This window comes from Lagenorhynchus albirostris, chromosome 2 (assembly GCF_949774975.1).
Source record: "Lagenorhynchus albirostris chromosome 2, mLagAlb1.1, whole genome shotgun sequence".
NCBI lineage: Eukaryota > Metazoa > Chordata > Mammalia > Artiodactyla > Delphinidae > Lagenorhynchus > Lagenorhynchus albirostris.
The window spans coordinates 45384153-45409080 of record NC_083096.1 but is presented as its reverse complement, the minus strand read 5'-3'; the positions used below and the strand labels follow the sequence as shown (position 1 = coordinate 45409080).

The 24928-nt window shown below is 39.4% G+C and overlaps 2 protein-coding genes and 1 long non-coding RNA gene across 5 annotated transcripts in view; 2 read left to right on the top strand and 1 right to left on the bottom strand.

Annotated features, from left to right (window-relative positions):
- The window catches only part of NIBAN1 (niban apoptosis regulator 1), a 162170-nt gene extending 146842 nt beyond the window's left edge, over positions 1-15328 (bottom strand). For all 3 annotated transcript variants that reach the window (XM_060131715.1, XM_060131725.1, XM_060131733.1), the window contains exon 1: positions 15155-15328. In XM_060131715.1, the coding sequence (XP_059987698.1) occupies positions 15155-15209 (55 nt within the window). In that variant the 5' untranslated portion in view covers positions 15210-15328. The remainder of the gene's footprint in view (positions 1-15154) is intronic.
- Positions 15329-15414: 86 nt separating this feature from the next.
- Positions 15415-20386, top strand: LOC132515790 (uncharacterized). Its single transcript, XR_009539186.1, has 3 exons — positions 15415-15535; positions 19685-19750; positions 20152-20386. It is a non-coding gene; the product is annotated as an uncharacterized LOC132515790 (long non-coding RNA).
- A 235-nt stretch (positions 20387-20621) lies between these two features.
- Positions 20622-22023, top strand: LOC132515789 (reactive oxygen species modulator 1-like). The gene has a single exon (XM_060142146.1). The coding sequence runs from the start codon at positions 20719-20721 to the stop codon at positions 20950-20952; it is 234 nt and encodes a 77-aa protein (XP_059998129.1). The 5' UTR covers positions 20622-20718; the 3' UTR covers positions 20953-22023.
- The last annotated feature ends 2905 nt before the right edge of the window (positions 22024-24928 follow it).

The window sequence follows — 24928 nt, the reverse complement described above, 5'->3', positions numbered from 1 at the left end:
GTTGGTAAGTGGGTCACCAGGTTGTCATGGGGCAAGAGGCATTCCTATGGCTCTTCCAGAACTTACAATTCTAGGGACCACTGAAAATGCCGAGAAATGCAAGTTTAGAGACATCCCAGAGTCTAGGTGACACATAATACTTTCCAAAGAGTGTTGAGTAAGGGAACTATTTATTTCAATTGCAACAGCAAATTATATCATTCAAGAAGCACTTACATTTTCTTAAATTCCTAAAAGGGGAAAAAATGATTTATTGGCAATGCATCATTTAAGGTAAGGGTTTTTTGGTCTAAACTCTTATCTTAAATATTATTTAAATACACAATGGCCCAAATGTGATCCTATGAAAATTGGTGCATCATAGAGGGAGAAGGAGCTGGAGGAAGGAAAAAACCCGGGGGAAGGAATATTCTGGAACAAAAAGGTCAGCAAAGACTTAAGACATCCTCTCAAATCTGGCTATAGAATCCACAGTGGGAGCCAAGAAGAGAAAATGGGAGAAAAGAAAATGAAGCCCACCATTTAGTTCTTTTAATTGCTCTCCACTGTGCTCCCTCCTGGCTGGAAGAAAGGGGTGATCATGTTAAGTACTAGGGTTCCAAATGTTTCCATTCCTTTAAGACAAAATCCAGAAGAGATGAGAATAGTGTAGCATTTCTTTATGAGCTTAAACATTCAACAGAGGGAAATACGGGGGGAAGAATGATCTCAGGGCTTCTTTTATATGGGATCATGAGGGAGGAAGTCAAGTACGAGCCAGTCTGTCTGCCCACCTGTGCCTGCAATTCTTCAGTAGCAAGAGGAAGCTGTACTTAAGTTTTAAACCTGGGGCTGAACAAGACATCAGATTGAAAGAAGAAACCTGCCATTTTCAGGATTTTATGTATAACTATGAATTAGAGTATATTCTGGTATGGACTGGAAACTTAAGAGATTTTTGGTTTGGTTTGGTTTGACTGAAATACCATGGACTACGAAAAGAGCTCTGTCCCAGAAGTGAGGGGACCTGAGTTCCAGTCCCACATCTGCCATTACTAGCTATGCAGATAGGAGCAACTCAGTCTCTCAGATCACAATAAAGTGATTGGGTTAGATGTTTATCTCTAAGGTCCCTTGCAGTTCTGTGAATCTTTATTCAAGAGTAGGAGCCTAAAAGAATTATGTGAGCCATAAACATGAGTCTCAAATGTAATCTGAAGTTTTCTAGTAGCAGGTTAAAATTTTTAAATGGATTGGATTAATTTTAACTTTATATTTAATGTATTTTATTTATATATGTATTTAACCCAGAAGGACCAAAATAGTATCACTTCAATATGTAATTGCTATTAAATAATATTACTAAGATATTTTACATTCTTTCCTTTGTACTAAGTCTTCAAAACCTGATGTGTATTTTGTACTTGCATCATATCTTTATTTGGACTAGCCATATTTCAAGTACTCAATAGTCAAGTTTAGAGGGCTTGAGCTTTTCTTACCTAAAGATAAAGATATAGCTTATCTTCAAAGTGAAATTACATTTAAAGTAGAAAAGCTATTCATTAAAATGTTAGGGTCAACATATTGAAGAGATGTAAGGGAAGATGTGATCAACAAAGGGATTGGACTTTTGATGGTAATTGCCAAATGGAAAGATACAGAAGGAAGCTGTGTCATGTGGAAATTCAAGGGTTAGACAGAAATGATGTATGCCACCTCCAGGCCTGATAAAATGTTTGCACCTAATTCACCACTGTCCCTCTTCTCTTATCTAGACATATGCAGGTGTTCCATTAAGATCTATGTGGCCATAAGAATAATGGAGCCACCAGATCAGGGGTTTCTAATCTGGGCTCTATGGATGTTTATGGAATCTTCAGATAGAATTCAGGGAGTCCAAAAATTGAATGAGGGTAAATAACAACTTTATTTTTATTAACTTTCAACTCAAATTCAGCATTTCCTTCAATTATGAATGTAAGCAAACCACAGTAGAATTTAACAGTACTTGTGACCTCATCCTCAACAGAGATCACAGATGTCTTCTTAGCACATTTCATTAACTGAATATCATACAATAGCACTTCATCAAAGTGAAAGCAGTTATTAGACCCACCACGAGACCTTGTCATTGACTGCATTAATAAAGAAGCACATATATTATTATGTCACAGATTTTTAATGTATTTCGATATCTGTATTTCAATAAAATTGGTTTCTTTTGTAAGTCTGTGTACTTTTTTAAATTTAAAAATATTATTCTGAGAAGGGGTCCCTAGGTTTCACCAGACTACCAAAGGCTCCATGGCACAATGCACTAGAGGGAAAGACTCTGTCTGGGTCCTTGAATGACCCCAACCCCCTTCTCTATCCCACACCAAATCACACTGGATTGTGTAATGAGTGAGAAATAAATCATTATCATGTCAAGCCACTGAGATTTGAGGAATGTTAGTTTCAGCAGTTAGCCCACTCTAATGTACAACTGAAATGTGGCTTCAGGCCAATGCCAACTGGTTACAACTGTGACCAGATTCCATACACTGAAGAGACAGGCACTGGCAGTTACAAGCTGGTAAACTGGGTCTCAAAAAAAAAAAGAAAAGGACCCCCCCCCTCCATGGATTATTTATTTATTTATTTTTGGCTGCTTGGGTGTTCATTGCTGCGCGCAGGCTTCCTCTAGTTGCGGCGAGCGGGGGCTATTCTTTGTTGCGGTACGCAGGCTTCTCATTGCAGGGGCTTCTCTTGTTGCAGAGCACGGGCTCTAGGCACACGGGCTTCAGTAGTTGTGGTGCATGGGCTTAGCTGCTCCACGGCATGTGGGCTCTTCCTGGACCAGGGCTCAAACCCGTGTCCCCTGCATTGGCAGGCAGATTCTTAACCACTGTGCCACCAGGAAAGCCCCCCCATGGCTGATTTTAAACTACCAATATGATGTCACTGAACTCTGAATTAGGAAGGATGCCCAGCCAGCGTGAGTTGACTCCTGGGACATCACTGGGACTACTCTCCCTATGACATTTCCTAGAAGGGTGTCTTGCTATTACCCTCCCCTGGTTGGAGGGGAGAGGTGTGTGCAGAATCTTGAGAATAGTTGTTTAAAGGCTCCTATTTAAATCATCGTATCTGACTTTTTCATGATGAATAAATAAAGCAGAATACCCTAGATGCAGTAATTTGTACATTCAACAAGCTGTTGAAAAGAATCTAATTAGTACTAATTACAATACTAGAGTGTCCCAACAAATTATAATGCCATTGCTTCTGTAGAGGCATTGTGTTTAAACACTCTGAAACATTAATTAGACTACAGAACAAATGTGGGAGATAGGTATTATTCAGCAGTGTCTGAAAGCCAATTATTTACTCTGGGAAAGCCTCATGCTGTTCCTGATAGTAAAAAAGAAATTGATTATCATAATAGTAGGATTGGGAAATTCCAGAATCATATGACCTTCATTTCTGACCTTCCTTTATTTCACTGGGCATTACTGCTGTCCCCATTTTACATATGAGAAACTGAACACTGCCAGTTGACAGATCCAAAATCTTCAGAGAATCCAGCTTCAGATTCAGCAGGTCCTCAGGAGATTATCATGCCTAGTTTTTAAATTTGAAAGCTCCATTTATGAGTCTTTTGTGCCTTACTTCCCAAATATATTTTCTTTTACAATGAAGAAGTTGTTTAAAGGCACAATTTTATTAGAGTTAATTTAAAGTGACCTACTATGCCTGCTTTCACCTATTTATAAATTCCCTACTATGTTTTGCTAACATTTAGACAAATTTTACTTTCTGGATTAAGCTATTTATAATCTCATCCACTAAAAATATTCACTTCAAAAAAATAGTCAAATCATTTGGGGTTAAGATACGGAATCAAGGGTTTAGTAAACGTTTCAAGGGATAAATTACTGGCTTATCTCATTTAAAGTTAATAAGTGACTGTTCAAATCTTATCACGCTGATGCTCCTTTCCATCAGAAAGGAGCTATGTGGACAAGAAAAAGCTATGTGGACAAGATTTGTAATTTCTGGAAGAACATTTGATACTCCATTGGTTATCCTCTGAGAAATTTGCTTGCCTGGAACATAGTAGGCACTCAATACATATTAGTGTTTAATGTTATTATTATTATCATTCCTCAGACCAGAAGTTATCATTTTTAGTTAAGAATTGACATCCCAGTTGATATGCACAGGTCTTAGTTATGCTCTAAAATTATCTGCTTTAAATTTAAATAGTACAATTTAAATTCCTCTACTTTAGGAAATGGAACATATTTATAAAAACTGTCTTAACATCCTTGTCTGCTAATTTCATCATGTCTGTAATTCCTAAATCCATTCTATTGATGGATTTTTTTCCTTTGAGTTATGAATATTTTCCTGCTTCTTCATTTGCCTAGTAATCTTAGATCAGATTCTGGGTATTGTGAATTTTACATTGTTGAACGTATATTTTATTGTATTCCTATAAAGAATGTTGGACTTTGTTCAGGCATGCAGTTAAGTTACTTAGGATCAGTCTGATCCTTTTGAGGTTTGCTTTTTACATTTTTTATTAGACAGGTCCAGACCAGTGTTAACGTCTAGTGCTAATTTCTGTTCACTACTACAATGCCCTATGTAATAGAAGGTCTTTCTGTTTCATTTTGTTGTTGGTGGTGGTGTTGTTTTAAGGTCTTTCTGTTTTGGATGATGGGAATGTAAACTATTCCCAGTCCTGGATGAGTGCCAGGAATTGACTCTATAAAACCAGATACACATGATCTTCTATTCTAGAAAATGGTCTTGTATTATTTTTTGCTAATTTTCTCCTCTTGATTTTCTTTTTTTTCTTTTTTTTTTTTTTTGCGGTACGCGGGCCTCTCTCTGTTGTGGCCTCTCCCGTTGCGGAGCATAGGCTCCAGACGCGCAGGCTCAGCAGCCATGGCTCACGGGCCCAGCCGCTCCGCGGCATGTGCGATCTTCCCGGACCGGGGCATGAACCCGTGTCCCCTGAATCGGCAGGCGGACTCCCAACCACTGCGCCACCAGGGAAGCAAGCCCTCCTCTTCATTTTCTTTGTTCTCTATTTCCTAGGACTTCTGTGAGTCAGATATTGAAATTTTTGGATTGACCCTTGGATTTTTTTTATTATTGCCTCTTCTATTTTCCATATTTAGATGTTTTTGTTCTATTTTCTCCAAGATTTTCTCAAGTTTGTTTTCCAGAGCAACGATTGGATTTTTAAATTTCTTGATCATTAGATTTTTAATTTCCAAGAGATATCTCTTATTCTATTATTGTCATTTCTTCATTGCATCCTGAACTTGTTTTCCAAACTCAATACTTCTCTCATTTTTTAGGATATTCACTATAGTTAAATTTTTTTTCTCCTTTCATTCATTTATTAAGCAAATATTTATTGGTAACAAACCATATACCAGACACTGATCTCTCAATACAAAGACCCTGCTTTCGTGGAGGTGAAAGTGCTGATAGGCAGGCAATAAAAAACTGACAAATAAATATATTTTATGTCTGTTAGTAATAAGTGCTATGAGGAATCCCCTCCATCAAAAACCTTTCCCTCGTGCTCACTACATTCCACCCATACCACCCTTTCTTCAATTCCTTCAGGTTCCTTCTCCTCTTCCCTTTCTATACACTGTTCTCTCTACTCCAAATATTCTTCCCCATCCTCCTGAGCACTATATCTTAAGTATATCTCATCTCCTTGCTCTATCATTACCATCAGTTTTCTGTCTCAATCCCTTTTTACTCCGTTCATAACATTTATCAAAACTCGTAATGTTGCTTACTTACCATTTAATAGCCATTCATGCTTCTTCCTTGCCAAGTGAGCCTTATTTTGTTCAGGTGTCCCTATAGCCATGTGCTTCAGTGAGGATAGGGCCCAGCCCCAGGCAGGGGTGAATCTGGATTAGTCTAACCAAATCATGATAATTCCATACTCCTGCCAGTAATAACTTAGGAAGGAATGTGTGACCCTGTTCTGATCAGTGGGATATAAAGGCAAGTCTGCTTGTAAGGCATCTGGAGAAGGTTTGTTCTTATAAAGAGACTCACAGAATAGACAGTCCTCTTCTCGACCTCTGGGACATTGCTTTACTGAAGAACGTGATATCTTTTGCTACTCTAGTCATCTTTCAACCATAGGAGAGCTAGCCCACAGAGAGTAGAAAGATAGAAATAAGCTGACCTTTGATGATATCGCTGAGCCACTAAATTAGTCCTACCTTCATGTTTCTTTACGTTCCCATGAGCTCTACTTGAGAAATCTACTAGATAATGAGCTTCAAACACCAATGAGACATCAACATAAGGACTGATGTCTTCAGTAATACTTACTTGGAAAACAAAGATTAAATGAGAAAAAAAGAATATAATATAATGGTTATATGCCCTGACATAATAAAATCATAAAATAAAATTGGGGGAGAATTGGGATAGCATATACAAAAATTTTGTTACTAATTCTTAAATCAGCTTGTTCAACATTTTTCTACAATCATAATTGATGGTGGTAGTATTCACATTATTCTCTGAAATAGTTGTATATATTAAGTGGGATAACATAGATAACAATTTGAGGATATTTAATTGTACCATCTATTGTGCCTTTGAGAACCAAGAAAAAGGAGATAAAAATACAATGTAGGAGATATACCTTTTTTTTCACAGTTCTGTCCACTAAAAAGGTCCAGAAACAATGGCCAACCCAGTCATAGCAATAAGCCTCTCTAGGCCCAAGCTGTCTTCTTGAATACTATTTTCCACTAGAAGAAACCAGGGATTCTTATAGATATTGCTTATTCCAAGTATGGAACAGGAAATAAATGTGATGAACCAAGAACATCTTGACTTACTGGAAGGCAAGGAAGCTATCAAATACTACTAGGGTAATTTCAAAAGGACTCAGGAGCCAACTTGAAGAGGCTTTCATTGCCAATGATGGGAAATTTGGGCTTCAACAAGGATAAGAATTACAATGGAATTAATAAGTTTACAATGATATTTTTTAAGTTAATTGATCACCTTCAGGGGATGACAGGAAACCAACAAATTATCTTGAAAACTGGTAAATAAAATGAAAGGGTAAAGTTTTTATCCTGCCTTTCCTATATGAACTATCGTATGAGGCAACCAAATAGTAAATAAGGAAAGTATCACTCTATAAAACTATTCCAGCTAATAAGTGAAAACAAAGTGACATAATTAGAATATCACCATTCTTCAATCCCAGTGAATTAATGTGTCCTGGCAATGAGCATCAGTAACCGCTAACATCACAAAAAGAGACAACCAAATGTTAGGCGCCTCCAAATGAAGAACACAGCACCACCTATAGCCTTGACAAAAGTATTAATCCTCAGTCTGATCACATCTCACTATCTCTGTCGATTTGTAGAAAGTACAGGAGAAATGCGTGGAACTGCACCATGAAAAAATTCAAGACTGTGGAAAACCCTACATGTCCAATAGCCCAGATCTGTCAACAGATCATTTGCAAGTAAAAGTCAGAGACGTAAGGGAAACCTGTAGATTAAAAGAAACTTAAAAAGATATCTTTATAATGGGCAAGACTAAACTATAGTGTTTAAAAATGCATTGTTGGGTGATAAAACTATAGGAAGTATAAGAAAGTCATTACTATAAAACCTAGGATGAGTAATGTGGTCATCTGTTACACCGGCAGCCCCTAACGAACCACAGGTCATGGTATTCATGACTTTGTGGAGTCCTCTCCTCTTGCATCTGAACTGGCCCTGAGACTTGCTTTAACCAATAGAATGTGGCAGAGTAATACTGTGCTGTCCTAAGGCTAAGCCATAAGAAGCTCTGGCAGCGTCTAGAAGCTTTTGCATTCTTGCAAACCCTGACCTAGCATTTTAAAAGTTCAGGACCCTACTGGAAAGACCATGTAGAAAGTCCACCTGGAGAGACAGCTTACCCAAGTTCAGACCAGCCACCAGCCAATCTGCCAGCTGAATGGACTCACAGGACTGACTACTAGGAAATAAGTAGAATCACCCAGTGGAATCCGAGGCAGATAGCAGAACTGCGAGGAAAAAAATAGTTCTTTTAGGAGCCAGTATCTTCAGGGGTAGTTTTTTTTGGAGAGACAAAGGGGTCTAAGATTGGGATGGGGTACATGGAGGCTTCTGGGATGGCTAGTAAAGTTCCTTCCATTTCTTGACCTGGGTGGTGGCTACAGGACATTTGCCTTGTAATGATGCACTAAGCTATGCATTTGTTTTGCATGGTTTTGAAGCCTATGTTTTATTTTTAAATAAAAGAAAAAAAAATCCACATGGTTTGGCATAGAAACTTTTACTCTTTTTCCAAAATTCCTTCAGACTATGGACTTTTTAAAAAGCACTTCAAGCCTCCTAGTAAAAAACTATTGATTTATTCTGATCCTATCTACAGCAATATCCAAACAACACCAAGCATTGAAGTATAAACTTCTTTGGGTCTTAGACCTTGCAATTTGCAAAACTGAATTAATTTCTTTCATGTATCTAAATCTTTTCTTCTCTCCTGTAAGTGAGAAAAAACATGTAGTACCAAAAAAAAAAAAAAAAAAAAAGAGGTACTTTTATAAGCTAGCCTGCAATTTCTTATTGGCAGCAACTTGCTAGTCTCTTTTTAAAATGAATTTTCCAGTTTCACAGGAGAAAATCTGTATTGCATTTGGGATTGTGTGTGTGTGTGTGTGTGTGTGTGTGTTTTAGTTTGGAACTGTTAGAATTTCAGCCCTCATGTCATATGTTTTACTAAAGTGCTTTTAACAGACTGTGGCAGATGAATTGTGCTCTTTTATTCTTTTGTCTTCCTTTTCATTATTATCCTCACCTCTGACTTCATTTTTCATTTCACAAGGCAAACTGCTGTATGTACCTTTTTTCTTAAAATGGTGTTAGTTAGCTTCACTGATCAAAAATACTAACATTTCTGATTAGGAGATTAAAATTCACTGTCATAATGCACGTTGCATATTTTGTAAAACTTTCACAGTACATTTATTTTAATTAAATTAGAAACTACTGTCACAAATTCTGCTCCTCCTGTTGCACTTTCTACCTGGGAACCCAGTTCAGATCTTTCCAGAGAACAACAGAGTAAAACCATAATCAGCTCAGTAGTCCACAGCAAAAATAAATAAAAATCACTATTGTCATTCTAGGAGTTACTATTACTAAAGCACCTGTGATGAAGTGATCCTCTTGTAGCCAATGTCCATAGGCAAAAAAAGAAGTGTTTCATCAAAACCAGATCTTGATTTAGCATCTGACTCTATGCGTTCATCAGAACATGAATTGGGACCAAAGAGGGAAGATCACTCTTTCTTCCAAAAGCACGGGAGAAAATATTGATTTGTCTCAGCCTAGGGTCTTTATTTTTGATGAATCTAAGAACCTCAATTCACATTAAATTCCCAAAGTCTTGATTTCCATTCGCAAAGACTAGAGGTAGTAGAAAGTAATAATTGCCACCAGAAATTCCTAATCTGCAATAGTTTTCCTAATGCAAAACTCCTGCCAGCTGCACTAGTAGACTGTCATTTCTTAAATTAAAACATAATGGGATCAATATATCTTTGTGCATTATTTACACAGGGCCCTCTCCTTCTTCTTTTCTCCCGTCCCTGCTCTTCCCACCTGAGGCACTGCAATTCCTCACTTCTTAGGAGAACCCATTTATTTCTACAAATTAGGAACTGAGACAAACACTAATGGGATAATTCTTACCCACTTCCTACTTTCTTTGGATTAATTTTTCTTGAGGGGGACCTAATAAGGCAGCACTTAGTGTACTGGCTAGAATGCTTTGGGCCATAAATAACAGAAGAAAATTATATTAGTTAGGATAAGTTTGACTGTGGATAACAGTAATAGCACAGATAACACTAGCTTAAGTAAGATAGAAGTTTATTTCTCCCTTATTATGGTCCAGAGGTAAGTAGTCCAAGGCTGGTATGTAAGTTCTACTACATGAAGTCCTCAGGAACCTAGGCTCCTTTGTCCACTTATTCCACTTTGCATGAATTCCTTCTTGAAGGACAAGCCATCGTCCAAGATGGCTGCTCCAGTCACTTTCGCAATCTAGCCAGCAGTATGGAGGACAGGACAAAGAAAGGCACACCCTTTCCCTTTAAGGTCACTTTCTGGGGACTGCATACAGCACTTCTACCTACATCCCATTAGCCAAAACTCAGTTACATGACCCTATCTAGTTGCAAAGGAGACTGGGAAATATCTTTATTCTAGGAGTTCGTGTGGCCAGCTAACATTTGGAAGTTCTATTATTTTAAAAAGCAAGAGAGAATTATATTAGGGGATAACTAGCAGTCTCTACCAGCCCAGCTCAAAGAGGACTTAGTATCTATCATAACAAGATGTACTCAAGAGTAGGGCAGGCAATCAGTGAGGTTTGCTGGGCTCCAGCTTCTCCTCTCTGAGACTGCCTCAGCCTGGCACTGCTCCAGGTGTTGCCTATGTCTTAAGCTAGTGCCCCTCCTGCTCATCAAGATAAAAACAGCAGTTCCAGGCATCACATTTCAGACGCAACAAAATCCAAAAGGAGAGAATACATCTCTTCCCTTTGTCTCCTTTTGAAAAGGGAAGAAAGTTTTCTTAGAAGCAGCCAGCAAAGTTCCCTTCAAGCTTCAATGGACAGGGACTTCCCTGTTGGCGCAGTGGTTAAGAATCCACCTGCCAATGCAGGGGACACTGGTTCGATCCCTGGTCTGGGAAGATACCACATGCCGCAGAGCAACTAAGCCCGCGTGCCACAACTACTGAAGCCCACGCGCCTAGAGCCCGTGCTCACAACAAGAGAAGCCACCACAATGAGAAGCCCACGCACCACAACGCAACTAGAAAAAAGCCCACACGCAGCAACGAAGACCCAACACAGCCAAAAAAAAAAAAAAAAGCTTCAGTGGCCAGATTTCATCACAATCCCATGCCTTGTATACAGTTGATCCTTGAACATCAGCGGGGAGATGGGTGTGAGAGGCGCCCCCCCTCTGCACAGTTGGCCCTCCATATATGTGTTCCTCAATAACTGCAGTTCCTCCATATCTGTGGCTCCACATGCCCAGATTCAACCAACTGTGGATCATATAGTACTGCAGAATTTACTATTGAAAAAAACCCTGCATATAAGTGGACCCATGCAGTTCAAATCCATGTTGTTCAAGGGTCAACTGCAATCACTGACAAGAACACACCACCATGATAGGCATGGACCAACTAGCACCCATCTCTCAGAAGCCATAAGTGGGGCTAGCCTCTCTGAAACAGAGGGCTGCCCTAACAAAACTGGGGCTCTGTTATGAAAGAGGAATGGGGAAACGATGCTGGGTTGGCATCTAATAGTGTCTACCACACTCTGTATCCTAAAGTTCCATTACAATATACAGTTGACCCTTGAACAACATATGGGTTTGAACTCCGTGGGTCCACTTACTTTTTGTCAATAGTAAATCCTACAGCACTACATGATCCACAGTTGGTTGAATCCGTGGATGTGGACCCATGGACAGCAAGGAACCGCAGTTACGGAGGGCCTACTATAAGTATACACAGATTTTCGACAGTACAGAGGGTCAGCACCCCTAAACCCCATATTGTTCAAGGGTCAACTGTACTTTTACTAGAGATAAATTGAACTCTGAGATTACATCAGACCAGTTCTTTTTCCCATCTCCTACCAACAAATTACAGCTGAAGAACAAGCAAATGTGTGGACTAATAACTATGCATCTAGGGTGAGGAGACTGCAAACTCCCTATCTTCCATTCACCTGGTCTAGGGAGACTTTACTCCAGACACTATCATCAGCATAAATTTCACATACAGCCACCTAAGTTAACCCTCATGGTATAAATATGAGAAAATTCCTCTGAGAGAAATACGTGTTGTTTTTAAGCTGAAACTCATTTCTTCCTTTATAAGCATCAGATCACTGATGAGTATTTCAGAGGAAGCCGCTTTACAGGTGAGGTGTGGCTGACAATGTGATAGTCAGTCTAGGAGAAGAACAGTTTTCTTGACTGCTATTTGCTGCTACCAGGCCTAGAGGTGTCCTCCAGCATCCCCCAGCCCACCCCAAGAACTCAAGTATCCCTCAGTTCTCAGCCGCAGCATTGATTTTCCAGTACTTTTCTGACCCTCCACAGGACATATGTGAGAGAGTTTTCAAGTTTGTTTTCCTTTGATTCATCAACAATTCAATGGTAATTTTTTAAAGGAAATAAAATTATTGCTTTAACAGGAAAACGCTGTGTTTTTTGACGCTGTAGTTCACTTTTAGGCATACCAAAAGTTTAAAAGGAAAAAAACACAGGGCAAGAAAAGAGAAAAGTGCCCTAAATTGACCACTGATGCCTGGATTTTATGAGCTTTCTTTCTCATTAAAGCAAGATCCTTTTAGGTCACTGCTAAAAGCATTCCTGACGGCTAACAGATGACACTACCCATGTGATTACAAGCTGGTCTTAGTATTGTTTATTAATAGCAACATCTCATCAAGGGAAGTTACTGAAAGACTTCTAGACACATCCCCAAAATGTATTCTGTTGTTAAGAAACATGAGCGCGGTACTAATTTTCAAAACTAACATCTTTAGAAATGAAGTAACTCCTTTAACACTTCTGGTGCCCCTTTACCTAGAGATTTACCAAATCTTAAGAAATAATGTACTTTCAAAATATCCATGGGACAAAGATCACTAATAATACAAAGTTTTGAGGCACACAAACCAAGTGGCAGCTATTAAATGATTTGGCCAAAAGTAAGTGCTGATACAGAATCATTAGCCTACTAGCAATACAGCTGCTCATAACACGTACAAGATTAAGTTAGCAAAATTCACTCCAAATGTATTGACTAGTTATTCTCCATGTTGGCAACGTTTATAAAGCTTGAAAGAGAGTTATTTTCTCAGCTACAGGAGATTTCAAATCTATAGTATTTCACTGGCGGCTACTTTATGAGAAAGGTTATAAAATCGTGCTTAAACTTTACTGTCATACTTTCAATTGTTCTGCTCACAATTAAATCAAAGCTTGAGAATATTTGTGGGCTAACGGATGGGCAAAGCAGTGAAGACAGGGTTATGGTTTTTTTCAGGGATCTGGGGCTTCAAAACCATCAGGAAATCACAGCCTCATGAACTTCTTTTGCTCATGCACTAACAATTCACAACACCATGCATTTTTCCAGTGCTCTTTTCTCTTTTTGGCAAGACTAGTATTCTCAAATGAGGCAACTTTTCATTTTCTCTGGAGGTATTCTAACTTTAACTCTTCTCTTCCCTCCACCCCTACATACCTTGAAAGTGCCCTCCCAAACAAATAATGAGGAGATATAACTGAACAAGACTAGAGGATATAATGACTGTCACACAATCCGCTTATAGTTTTATGCATTCAGAATACATTTATTACAAGTCCTTCCTGTGTACTAGCTAGCTCATATTTTTGTATGTCATAATTTAATTTCAGAATGAAAAAGGTAACACATTTTCTTATCACATGAGTACAATGCTTGCGTCTGCAGCAACATCCATGATAACCATGAAGTCTTCTTCAAGCAAGTTAACCCCCTCACCTTGCGGGACTTCCACTGATTACCGTAGAGGCCATGCTGCAACTTGATGTTTCTATGCTTTTCAGTGAAACCAAGTTTTATAAAATAAATGCCATAAACATATTTTGCTAATAATTAAATGCAAGCCCCTTCTCACAACGTTCTAGTACATTGTTCTTTCAGTCCCCTAACCATTGGTGTAAATAACAAGCATGTAGCCAAATTTGTAAGATTAAGGCAGACTTGGTTTAGCTCTTTTTCTCATATAAACAAATCATCCATCTTTTCCCCATTTTAAATAAACAACAGCAAAGGGATACCTGACCAAGTTTTATTCCCTGACAGTAGGGGTTGTTGATGATCTTCTACCTCTCAAAGCACCAGAGCAGAAGTCTGGAAAATCAGTTAAATTGCTCTCAAGTGCCTAATTTGATATCCTTTTTAAATGGTTTTAAATGTTGTGACTGAAAGCAAATTTGGAATAAAGACACTAAATAAATGCTTTCCTCTTAGGAAATGGTTCAGGGGCCAGAAAGAGGTACCAGAAAGAACTTTTTTTTGCAGAATTAGGGTAAAACCTAGAGTATAATACCTAGTTTAGCAGGTATTTCTAAAGCCAGAAAAACTAAATTCACAAGATAACCAACTGTTAGGTAGTGGTTGTCGGCAAGGTTTGCGGGGGAGGGAAGAGAAAGAGGCCCAGGAGATAAAGAATCATGATTTCCTGCAGTTGCAGCTCAGTTTGGGTTTTGTTTTCTTCTGCCTCACACTCTTTACTGTATCACTATATTCCAGAAAGGCTCTCGAATGAGTTTCTCCCCATAAACAATTTTAGCAACTGTTACCCAATATGCCAGTGTTCCTCTTTCGGTTTTCCCCAACCTCTCACCTCCGGGAAGAGAAGGGAACCGCACAACCTGGGGGCCTGATGACACTGTCCTTTCTGCCTCTGATGAAATCATCCCACAAGTGACACTATGAAGCTCAAGTAAAGCTGTGGCCGACGCTGCGTCTTACAAAACCAGGCCAGGGAAATTCTGCCTTATATGCCGGGAATCCCCAGGGGAATCTCTAGAAGCGAGGGGACATCCCCACTGTTCTCTCTGCGGCAAGTTCAGAAAGAGCTCAGAACTGAGTCCAATGCCAGGTACAGGACGGCGAGGTGTTGCTGGGCGGGGGGCGGGATGTGCAGAACAGACAACGAAGCGGCCCGAGTGGAGGCAGCTGGGTGGTCCTCCTCTCCACAACCTTCACCTGCGTCTCCCAACCGCCCGGCGGCGCTTCCCTAAGCACCCCCAGCCCCTTCCCCCTGGCTGCCCCGCACCCCACCCGGGCCAGGGCGCGCAGGCCGAGCTGCCGTCCGGTTGCGGGAACCCTGGCTGAGCGTCCCGTGCGCCCCTGTCATCCCCGCGCACGCCGGTGGAAAGCGGGTCGTGGCGGGCAGGGGCGCTGCGGACGCCGGTCGGGTCGCCCCCTCTGGGGCCAGTGCCCGGGGGCCCAGCCTGGCGCAAGGCTCCGGGCGGACGGGCGTCGCGCTCCCGGGAAGCCCCCGGCGGGCGTACCTCGGATGTAGGCGCACTTGCCCTCGTCCAACTGACTGGAGGCCGAGCCGCCCATGGCGACGGTGCGGGAGAACGCTGAACGCCGCGGCTGCCCGACCCAGTCCCTGGGCGGGAGGGACTGACACTCCCGTCGGCGCCCGCTGCCCGCTTCTGGAAGTTGATGAGACGGAGATCTGAGCTCTGCAATTAAAGGGCAAACTTCCTCCAAGAGGCGCGGCCTTCTCGGGCGCCTCCTACGGATCCGCGCCCTCTGAGGATCTGTGGGCTGGCCCGGGGCTGTCTTCCCGCCTTCGTTTCACTGGGAAGCTCCGAGGGGATGTCTGGTCTGGAAGGACTACTTCCCGCTTCTTCTCTTCTCTGGCTTCTTATTTTCACCTTGGGGTAAGAGGACAATTTCCCTAGTGACTGGAAACCTCTGTGAGCTGGAACCTTCCCCCTCACATTTCACGAGGTGGAGTTCCAGAGCTCCTTGCTTTGCACGCCCTCCTCTCCGGTACGGAAGCAACAGTTCTTCTCAAGCATAACCTAAGAACTTGTTAGAAACGCAAAATCTCGGCACCTTTCCTCTCTACCGCTCTACACACACGCACGCGCATACACACACACACACACACACACACACACACACACACACACACACACACACACACACACACACACACACACACACACACACACACGGCGCCCCAATTACTCTGGGAGTGGAGCCCAGCAATCTGTTTTCACAGGCACTCCAGGTAATTCTGATGCCTGTTGACGTTTGAGAACCAGTGGTAAACTGTCCCTTCCTGCAGCCAAGAAGTTGGACCAAGGAGGGAGTGGGGGATGAACGGAAAAAAAGAGGGAAATGGAAAAAGCTAGGGAGAACCGAAGGCTGGGCCTTGATCAGACTCTGCTCTTAACATCTTTAGGTTCGGTTCCTCCCCTCCGCAAACTAGAAATAGTTCATTAGAAAGTGCACTTGTTCTTTTCCCACAACTACTGTTTAGCTTGGCAGCTTCTCCCAAACAAGAACCAGCTTGGTAGAAGGGTCACCACTTATTTCTTCCTATTCTTAGCAGTCAGACTTTAGTGATTCCTGTTGACTTAACCTCCAAGGTCAAATGGTCTGTTCACACAAGAACCAGGCCTGTGGAGGACTTTGAAGGCTTTTCCCTCCAAGGTTAATTATCTAGCGTTTTAGCACAAAGATTTCTCATACCTCACACCCAGTCTCTCACACCTTACGTTCCAATCCATCAGTAAATCCTTTCAAATCTACTTTCAGAATACATCCAATATCCAACCATTTCTCATCCCCTCCACTGCTATCAACCCCATCATTTCTCACCTGGATGATTACAATAGCCTCCTAACTGGTCTCCCTCCTTCAGAGAAAAAAACACAAAGTCTGTCACAGACACTCGGTGGGACTTCCTCTCTGCCCTCATCTACCACACCCTCTCCCTCCCCCTTGCTCTCTCTATTCCAGCCCTACTGGCCTTTTTGCCTCTTCTAGGACACACCAAGCTCAGGGCCTTTTTTGCACATGCTCTTTCTTCACCTAGATTTCTCTTCCCTCAGGTAATTCACATGGCTTACTCTTCAACTCTTTCACTTCATTCATAGCTCTACTTAAATGCTAACACCTCCGAGAGGCTTTTCTTAACCCCCTATTTAAACACCAGCCTTCATCTCTCTGCCTCTTACCCTTTCTTATTTCTATTCATATCACCTAGCATCATCTGACATATATTTCATTGTCTGTCTCCCCACTGAGATGGAAACTCCATGAGGTCAGGGATTGTCTTTGTTGATACTGTTGTTTCTTGGGATTTTTAAAAAATTATTTGTTTTCTTTTTTATTATTTTTTTCTTTAAGGACAGGGATTTTATGTTCTCTGATATATCTTAAAAGCCTAGAACAACACCTAGCACATAGTAGGTGCTCAGTGGACGGCTACTGAATAAGTGAATGCGTGAAATATAAAATGTAAGAATCTGCAGTCAATGAAAGCTGTGATCTCAATGAATAAAGAGCATTTCCAGATAACTATTCAATGATTTAAACAATTCAATGTTCAACTCTTTTCTCAATATTCTAGTTGGCTCTATTAAGTATATTTTCTCAGAGTAGTAATTCCTTTCATTATATAAATTGCTATAATTATGCCTCAGAATACTGTTATTGTTATTAAATAAAACTAGTTTGGATCTCCTGCCAGAGTATAGTTTTAGCTTGTCTTAGCTCTTTAGCTCTTATTTGGGAATACACTGAGAAAAGGCTGATTATACTGATCTATCATTCTTTGCTCATTTGTAGCATTCACAGAATGAACAAAGTACAAGGAAGGACTTTGTGTGGTGTAGTTATTAACAAGCTTTGTAACCAGACAGTTCCAGCTTGGAATCCTAACCTAATAGATTACTTAATAGCCATGTGACCTGGTCAAGTTTCTTAACTTACCTGTCTTAGTCTCCTTATCTGTTAAATGGAGCTAATAACACTTACCTCATAGTATAGTCAAAATTAAATTTGATTGGGTCTGTGAAGCACTTAACATATTCCGAGGAACATAATAAGTGTTCAGTAAATGGAAACTAGGATTGTTATTATCAGTAAGGACAGAGTGGTCAAACAGGCAATTTTCTAGAGAAAGTGTATTTTAATTGGACCTTGAAAATCACTGATGTTACATTAAGCAAGAACTTCTGCTCCCTTTTTTCCCCGAATAAAGCTCTTTTTCCCCAATCGGTTTACAGGAAAAATTAAGGAATTCATTATTTTAGTCATAGTATTTAATATTTGCAAATCCTATGTGGGAATCATTTTATTAATCACACAATAAAATGAGTCTCCAAGCAGTTCAATAACTTTATGAACCAGATTCAACTTCATATGATTCAAATCAGCTAGTTTAGAAAATTTCCTTTACAATGTTAGTTTTTGTATCGCATCAGTGTTTTGGGTCTTAAAATACTCTTGAGACCATTTCTTTCAGGTAAGTTTCACATACTAAAATGATTACCTTTTTTTAACATCTTAATTGAAATATAATTCACCCATTTAAATTACCTTTCTTTGAAGGAACAAATTAGTTTAATAGACATTTAGCACATTGAAAATGTGACTGTGTTTTGGGATTCCCTTGCATGTCATAGAACTTTGAACCCCTTGTTTGCCACGTTCTCATTTGAGTTAGTGACATCTGTCTATTTGGGAATTTAACTGCCTGCAGAGCAGGGACAATCTCAAACTGTGCATTTCCCCAAGTACCTTGTACTGCCCTGTAATATCCGAGTATAAGCTCTGTAATTACTTGATTGACTGGTAAGCACAAACAGTAGGTCACATCAGCTGTCTAATTTAATCTTCACAAAAACCCACTGAGGTAGGCACTATTATTATCACCATTTTACAGGTAAGGAAACCAAGATTAAGAAGTTTAAGGAATTTATCAAGGTCACCCATCACCTGGGCTTACCTGACTCCAGAGTTCATCCTCTTAACCACGATACTGCTTCTTTCATTTTGAATCTTGCTTTTGTTTATTTACATAAGTAACCAGGTTTTACTATAGAAAAATTAGACACTACTGATAAACAAAAAGAAAAAACCTGGAATATTCACCCAAATCCCGACATCAATATCTTTAGATAACCCCAATTACCAGTTTGATGTAGATTCCTACAAATTTACATACAAATGTATATGCAATTATAATTTATAACTATATATACATTTATTTATAATTATTTATCAAAATGAAATGATGTTCTATATGTATTCTGTAATCTGTATCATAATTTTTCATCTGGAATATTTCCATCTAAATATTTAGATATAGGTCCATGATAGTTCATTGTATAAATGTAAATTAATTCACCTATCTACTAGCAATGGATGCATACCTATTTCCCTACTCCTCAATCACATTGGACTTTGGCATGTCTTTTATTATTTATTATTATTATTTTCATTATTCCTTTTAATATTTGGCAATTTGGGGAGTTGAAATTGGTATAATGTTCTATTGTTTAATTTTGAAATTCTTAACGAGAAGGTTAATTAGTTTTTCCATGGATTTTCTGGCCATATATGTTCCTTTCTGAATTGGCTATTGTTATACTTTTCCATTTTCCTATTGATTTCTTATTCTTATTGATTTGTAAGAGCTTTATATATATTAAAGACATTTACCTGTTTAACACACACGGCAAATTAAACACATTAGGCTTATTAAAACATATTTCCTTATGTTCTTTATTGAATAATCTTCTTTGAAGATTGTGCTAAACATAGGCAAATTGTAAAATCAATTTAATTTGTCTCTGACCCTCTCCGATCTTTACTTAACACTCTCTTCCCCTCTCCTCTTTGTACAACTTCTAAAGAAGGCCTAATCTTAATATCTGTTATAGGTTGTTGTACAAAATAGGGTTAACTATTGAAAGTCATTTTATGAACCGTTTTTGTTTTTTTTTTAAATGAAGCTCCTTCACTTACTAACAAGATTGTTGCAATACTCTAATATGTTCTGTCTTTTTCAGGGGTAGAAGCTTTAGAAATCCTCATTCTGACACTGACTTGCCACATGACTTGGGGAAATAAAGTTTGTAAGCTTTATATTTCTTTTCTTCAAACTGGGTATCTGAAAATTAAATGATATCATATATGTAATGAACTTATTACATATGAATATGTCTAGCACATATTTAGCACTCTCTAAATGACGCTAGCATGGTAGTAAGAGGTAATAAATGAAAAGGTGTTTTACTGTTTGGTTATTAATTGCTTTTATTAACATATCAATGTTAGTTCTTTTTATTCTTGTGCTTATTATAGTACCTTTAATTTGTGACCAGCAAATCACACTCTCCAGGAGGCAGGACATTAGGATCAATTTTGAAAGGGAAAAAAATGTGCCCATTATGTTTTAATTGTATATTTGAAAGACACAAAAACCTGTTTTTGTAATACAAACTGTAGAAAATTAACTGGATAAAATCTTTTCTAGAAAGAATATGTAGAAGATGGAATCCAACTTCTCATCAGTGATTCTTGAGGGGAAGTTTCAGAAGCTCCAAGAATGTGTGGAATTTTTATTAGAAAAATATTTTGTTTTAATTGAGAAACATTACTTTTGCTCAACCTGCTTTTCAAATACGAATCATCACAATTTTATGTAGACCTCCAGCATTGTGCAAGACCTTAGACATAGCGTAGAAACCGATAAAGGCTTAAAACTAAGGATGACAGGGGCTTCCCGGGTGGCGCAGTGGTTGAGAGTCCGCCTGCCGATGTAGGGGACACAGGTTTGTGCCCCAGTCCGGGAAGATCCCACATGCCGCAGAGCGGCTGGACCCGTGAGCCATGGCTGCTGGGCCTGCGCGTCTGGAGCCTGTGCTCTGCAATAGGAGAGGCCACAACAGTGAGAGGCCCGTGTACCGCAAAAAAAAAAAAAAAAAAAAAAAAAAACAAAAAACTAAGGATGACAAACTCTAGACCCAATGGGGTAGTTAGATGTGTATGGACCAATCTTCAAATCTGACAAAGACCAAAAGTGACCAAGGCCACAAGCGAGATGCTGGTGGCCTTGAGTCCCTACGCACAGTTCCAGCCAAGCTGCTTCCACCTCGTGAAGATGGGTTTTGTGATGGGTTGCACCGCGGGCATGGTGGCGGGGGCGCTCTTCAGCATCTTTTCCTGTCTCAGGATTGGAATACGGGGTCGGGGTCTGATGGGCGGTGTCAGGAAAACCATGATGCAGAGCGGCGGCACCTTTGGCACATTCATGGCCATCGGGATGGACATCTGATGCTAATCAGGGCAGTGGTTGTCCACTACATCCACCCCCTCACATCAGTCCCAGTCCGTGTACCATAATAAAACAAGTCTTTGATTTAAGAAAAAAATTTGACGAAGACCAGACCAGCATAGTTGCCCTTGTGAAATCTATAACCATATTATTGCCATAGATAAACAGATTATAGGGTTCTTCTGAAGGCAGGACTCTAAACTACCTTGTACTTGGACAAGTTAGTTGTTAGTTTAGTACTAGTGCACAAAGAAAAGAGTGCCACCTGCTGGACCAGCAATGATACTCCCTCCCGGGCCAGGGCTACATGGCAAGGAAGACAGACACTCTGATCCAAATCAAATTCATATGCTTGCCTTTAAATTAGTTTAACAGACATTTGGCATTATTCAGCTGTTCCTTATAAGCTTCTTTTGCTCAGCTGACAAATGAATTGTTCTTCCAGAATAGACTTTTCCTGTCGAATTTATTTGAGGGGCTAATTCAATTATTTTATATTTCAAGATTATACTTACTGCTTATAACACATGAATTATAATCCATTTTGTAAAGCACTGTCTCTTGAATTTTTCCTCTTGCAGTCTCAGTTCACTCTTTTCTATACAATGCAAGTCACCAATACATTAATTCCCCTAGTCATGTATCAATAGTTGTGAAAAGTAATATGCCAGGGCTCTGACTTCTATTCTGGCATGCTTGAATGGCGAGATGGGAGGAAGTATTGGCAAGGAACCCCAGGGGGATGCAGGAACAGTGGGACTGGTCCATCAAGGTGGGGATGGATATTATATCACTGATATTGTTTAGAATTTCTGTACATGATGATAAAAAAATACAAGCTGACTTAGTTTTATTATTTCTTTTCTGTTCTCTACCATGTATCTCTTATTGCCTGAACCAAGGACAGACCACTCTCACAGCATCTTCCCAATACACCGCCAAATATTTGCACTCACAAATAGTGTGAGGAGAAGGGCAGAGATGTCCAGATTTCTATGCCTTGTGTATGAAAGAATGTATCCTTCTATATTGGCATGATTTAGTGAACCTGATTAAAACTGTCTTTATCCACACTGCCTTAAGTCCTTTTCTTATTCTGACATTGTACCAATTACCAGTTCATTTATTGATAAGTTGCAAATGATAAAGCTATCATTTTAAATACCTTAAGGTGAATCAATTTAATCAGATTACATTCTCCTAAAATTTAGCTAAGATCAGCTCACTGCAAGAATAACCGTTTTGAAGGAGAAAAAGAGTAATCTAGGAGTGTGAGGACCTTTGAAACACATTTTGTTAGTTTGTTTCCAAACCGGGCCAGTCAGAATCTTGCCCAGGATTTCTCTATTGTAGCTATTGAAAAAGAACCGGTTCTTTCCCCTTGGGTTGATAAACTGGTAGGATATGAATCCTGAGCTGCTAGTGAACATTAGTTCACCAGGAGAGCCCCTGATTGAAAGAGAAGAATTCTCTGATGACATTACATTAGTTGAGTTCTGGCTTTCCCAGTTACATGAAACAATAAATATTCCCCTGAATTGGATTTCTGTCTTCCTTCCCAACCAAAAGCATTTTGACCAATATATAGTGCTTTAAATATAGTGCTTGTATGCAATATTAAAACATTATATAGCTATACTATACCTCTTTATATAATTGATTAAAGCAAATATAAGTAGACATTGCTTTCTATGAGTGATTTGTAGCCTGTGCTGACAAATGGCAGTTAGCACAATGTATAACAATTTGCTTTTCTTTTCTTAATCATTTTTCATTCTCTACAGTTTTGAAAGTGATTTATTTTCATTTTGGACATTTGATTAATGATTGGCTCTACATATACACTCATTCTAATTCAAATTTAAAACCAGCTGGCTCAAATTTTGGCAAGAGAATTAGCAGTCCTCTGCACATCTTGACCTGAATATATACAAATTTTGTTCCTTATTAATCTCTTTTTTAAAAAATTAGATTCATAAAATTCAAAATTTTAGTTTAAGTCAAGCTGCAATTAAATTTGGAAGCATGGCAGAGTTTGGATTAAAACTAAATCAAAAAAAAAAAAAACTAAATCAGATTGGCAGAAAATCTGCAGCCTTAATGCCTATGTTTTACATGGTGTTATTAAAGTTATAGCCACATAAATTATGTCACTTTATCCTAGAATTCTTGGAAATTAACTATGGTAATAGTGATAATAACTTTAACTTAAAGGGAGCCCACTGTAGATAAACTAAGCAAAATTGAGAAAACTGTTGTGAAAGTGAAGTATCAGTAGAAAATCAGCTGGAGAACAAGGATAGCATTAACCTTCTAGGTTTTCTGTTTGTTGAGACTGATGCACTATAATCTTGATGGCGATGACTTGGCCTCCAGTGCCTAGAACAGTACCAGGCTATGGTCAGCACTCAGAAGAAGCTTGTTGAATGAATGAATGAATGAATAAATGAATGCTCTTCATGGGACTTCCCTGGTAGTCCAGTGGGTAAGACTCTGCGTTCCCAATGCAGGGGGCCTGGGTTAGATCCCTGGTTGGGGAACTAGATCCCACATGCATGCTGTAACTAAAAGTTCGCATGCCACAACTAAGAAGTCCACATGCCACAACGAAGATCCCGCATGCCACAACTAAGACCAGGAGCAGCCAAAATAAATATATTTTTTTTAATTTTAAAAAAAGAATATTCTTCAGTAGATACAAATCTTTGATGCAACAAGATTTTTCCTGTAATTACTGTAGGTTTTAAGACATAGTCATTGCAGACTGAGCCAGAAGGAATTTCAGGTATCCTTTTCTTCAAGCTTCCTCATCTTAATATTGAAGGAACTGAGATCAGAAGAGGTAAAGTGACTGCCCAGAACAAAGATGGGGTAATAAATCAGTTAACAAACATTTACCGAGTACCCACTACTTGATAAACATTTGGAACTGTTTCAAATAACGGGAATATAGCAGAGCATAAGACAGCCCAAGTCTCTGCCTTCAAAATAATTTATATTCCAGTGGAGAATGATGATTAACATGTCAATAAATAAATAAGATTTCAGTTCCTGATAAATCATGCTTTGAAAATACTAAAATAGAATACTGTGGTGGAGAATGACAGAGGGTGGGGAAAGACACAAGTGATTTAGTAGATTACTCAGCACAGGACTCTAAGAACTCTCATGTGAGCTGAGCCCTGAATGATGAGGACACACCCACACAAATGTAAGAGGAAGAATATTCCAAGTGCAAGTGCAAATGTCCTGAAATGGGAACAAGTTTGGTGTGCTTGATGGAAAAAAAAATAGCCATAGTGCTTCAGCTGGAATGAAGAGGGGATAAAATGAGGTTAGGTGGGCAAATACCACACACTGTAGAACCCTGGGTATCAGGAAAAGGAGTTTTATCACAGAGGGTGATGAGACACCATTTAAAAAGTTTTGAGGAGGGAAGTCATATAACTTAATTTTCATTTTAGAAAAATCACTAAGGCTGCTGTATGGAGAATGGACCAAGGTGAAAAAGAGAGGAAGCTGGAGACTGATTAGACTATCCTAGTAATCCAGGCTACTAGGATGTAGCAGTGGAGAAGGGAGAGCAGTAGCCAGACTAAAGACATATTTTGTTAAGTACCTATAGGACTTGCTGATAATTGCATGTGGGCAGTTGGGCAAATGAAGATGCCATTTACTGTGATGGGGAAGACTCTGGGAAGAATAAATTGGGAGGAAGGGAAAAATAATTGGTTCTGCTTTAGACATGTTATGTTTGACATTTTTATTAAACACTTAAGTGGAAATGCCAAAAGGTAATTAGATAAACAAGTCTAGACCTCAGGATAGAGGAGAAGAGGTGTGGATTTGGAAGTCATCCATAAATAGATGATATTTAAAGTGTGGCTGTAGGAGAGAGTGCAGGTAGAGAGCCTGGAGCATTGCTAGAGGTCTGCAGCCAGAAAAGGTGCTGAGAAAGCTACCAGGCCAGTCATAA

Excerpts from the sequence above, each read along its gene's own strand:
- LOC132515789 (XM_060142146.1), top strand. The coding sequence starts at position 20,719 with ATGCTGGTGGCCTTGAGTCCCTACGCACAGTTCCAGCCAAGCTGCTTC.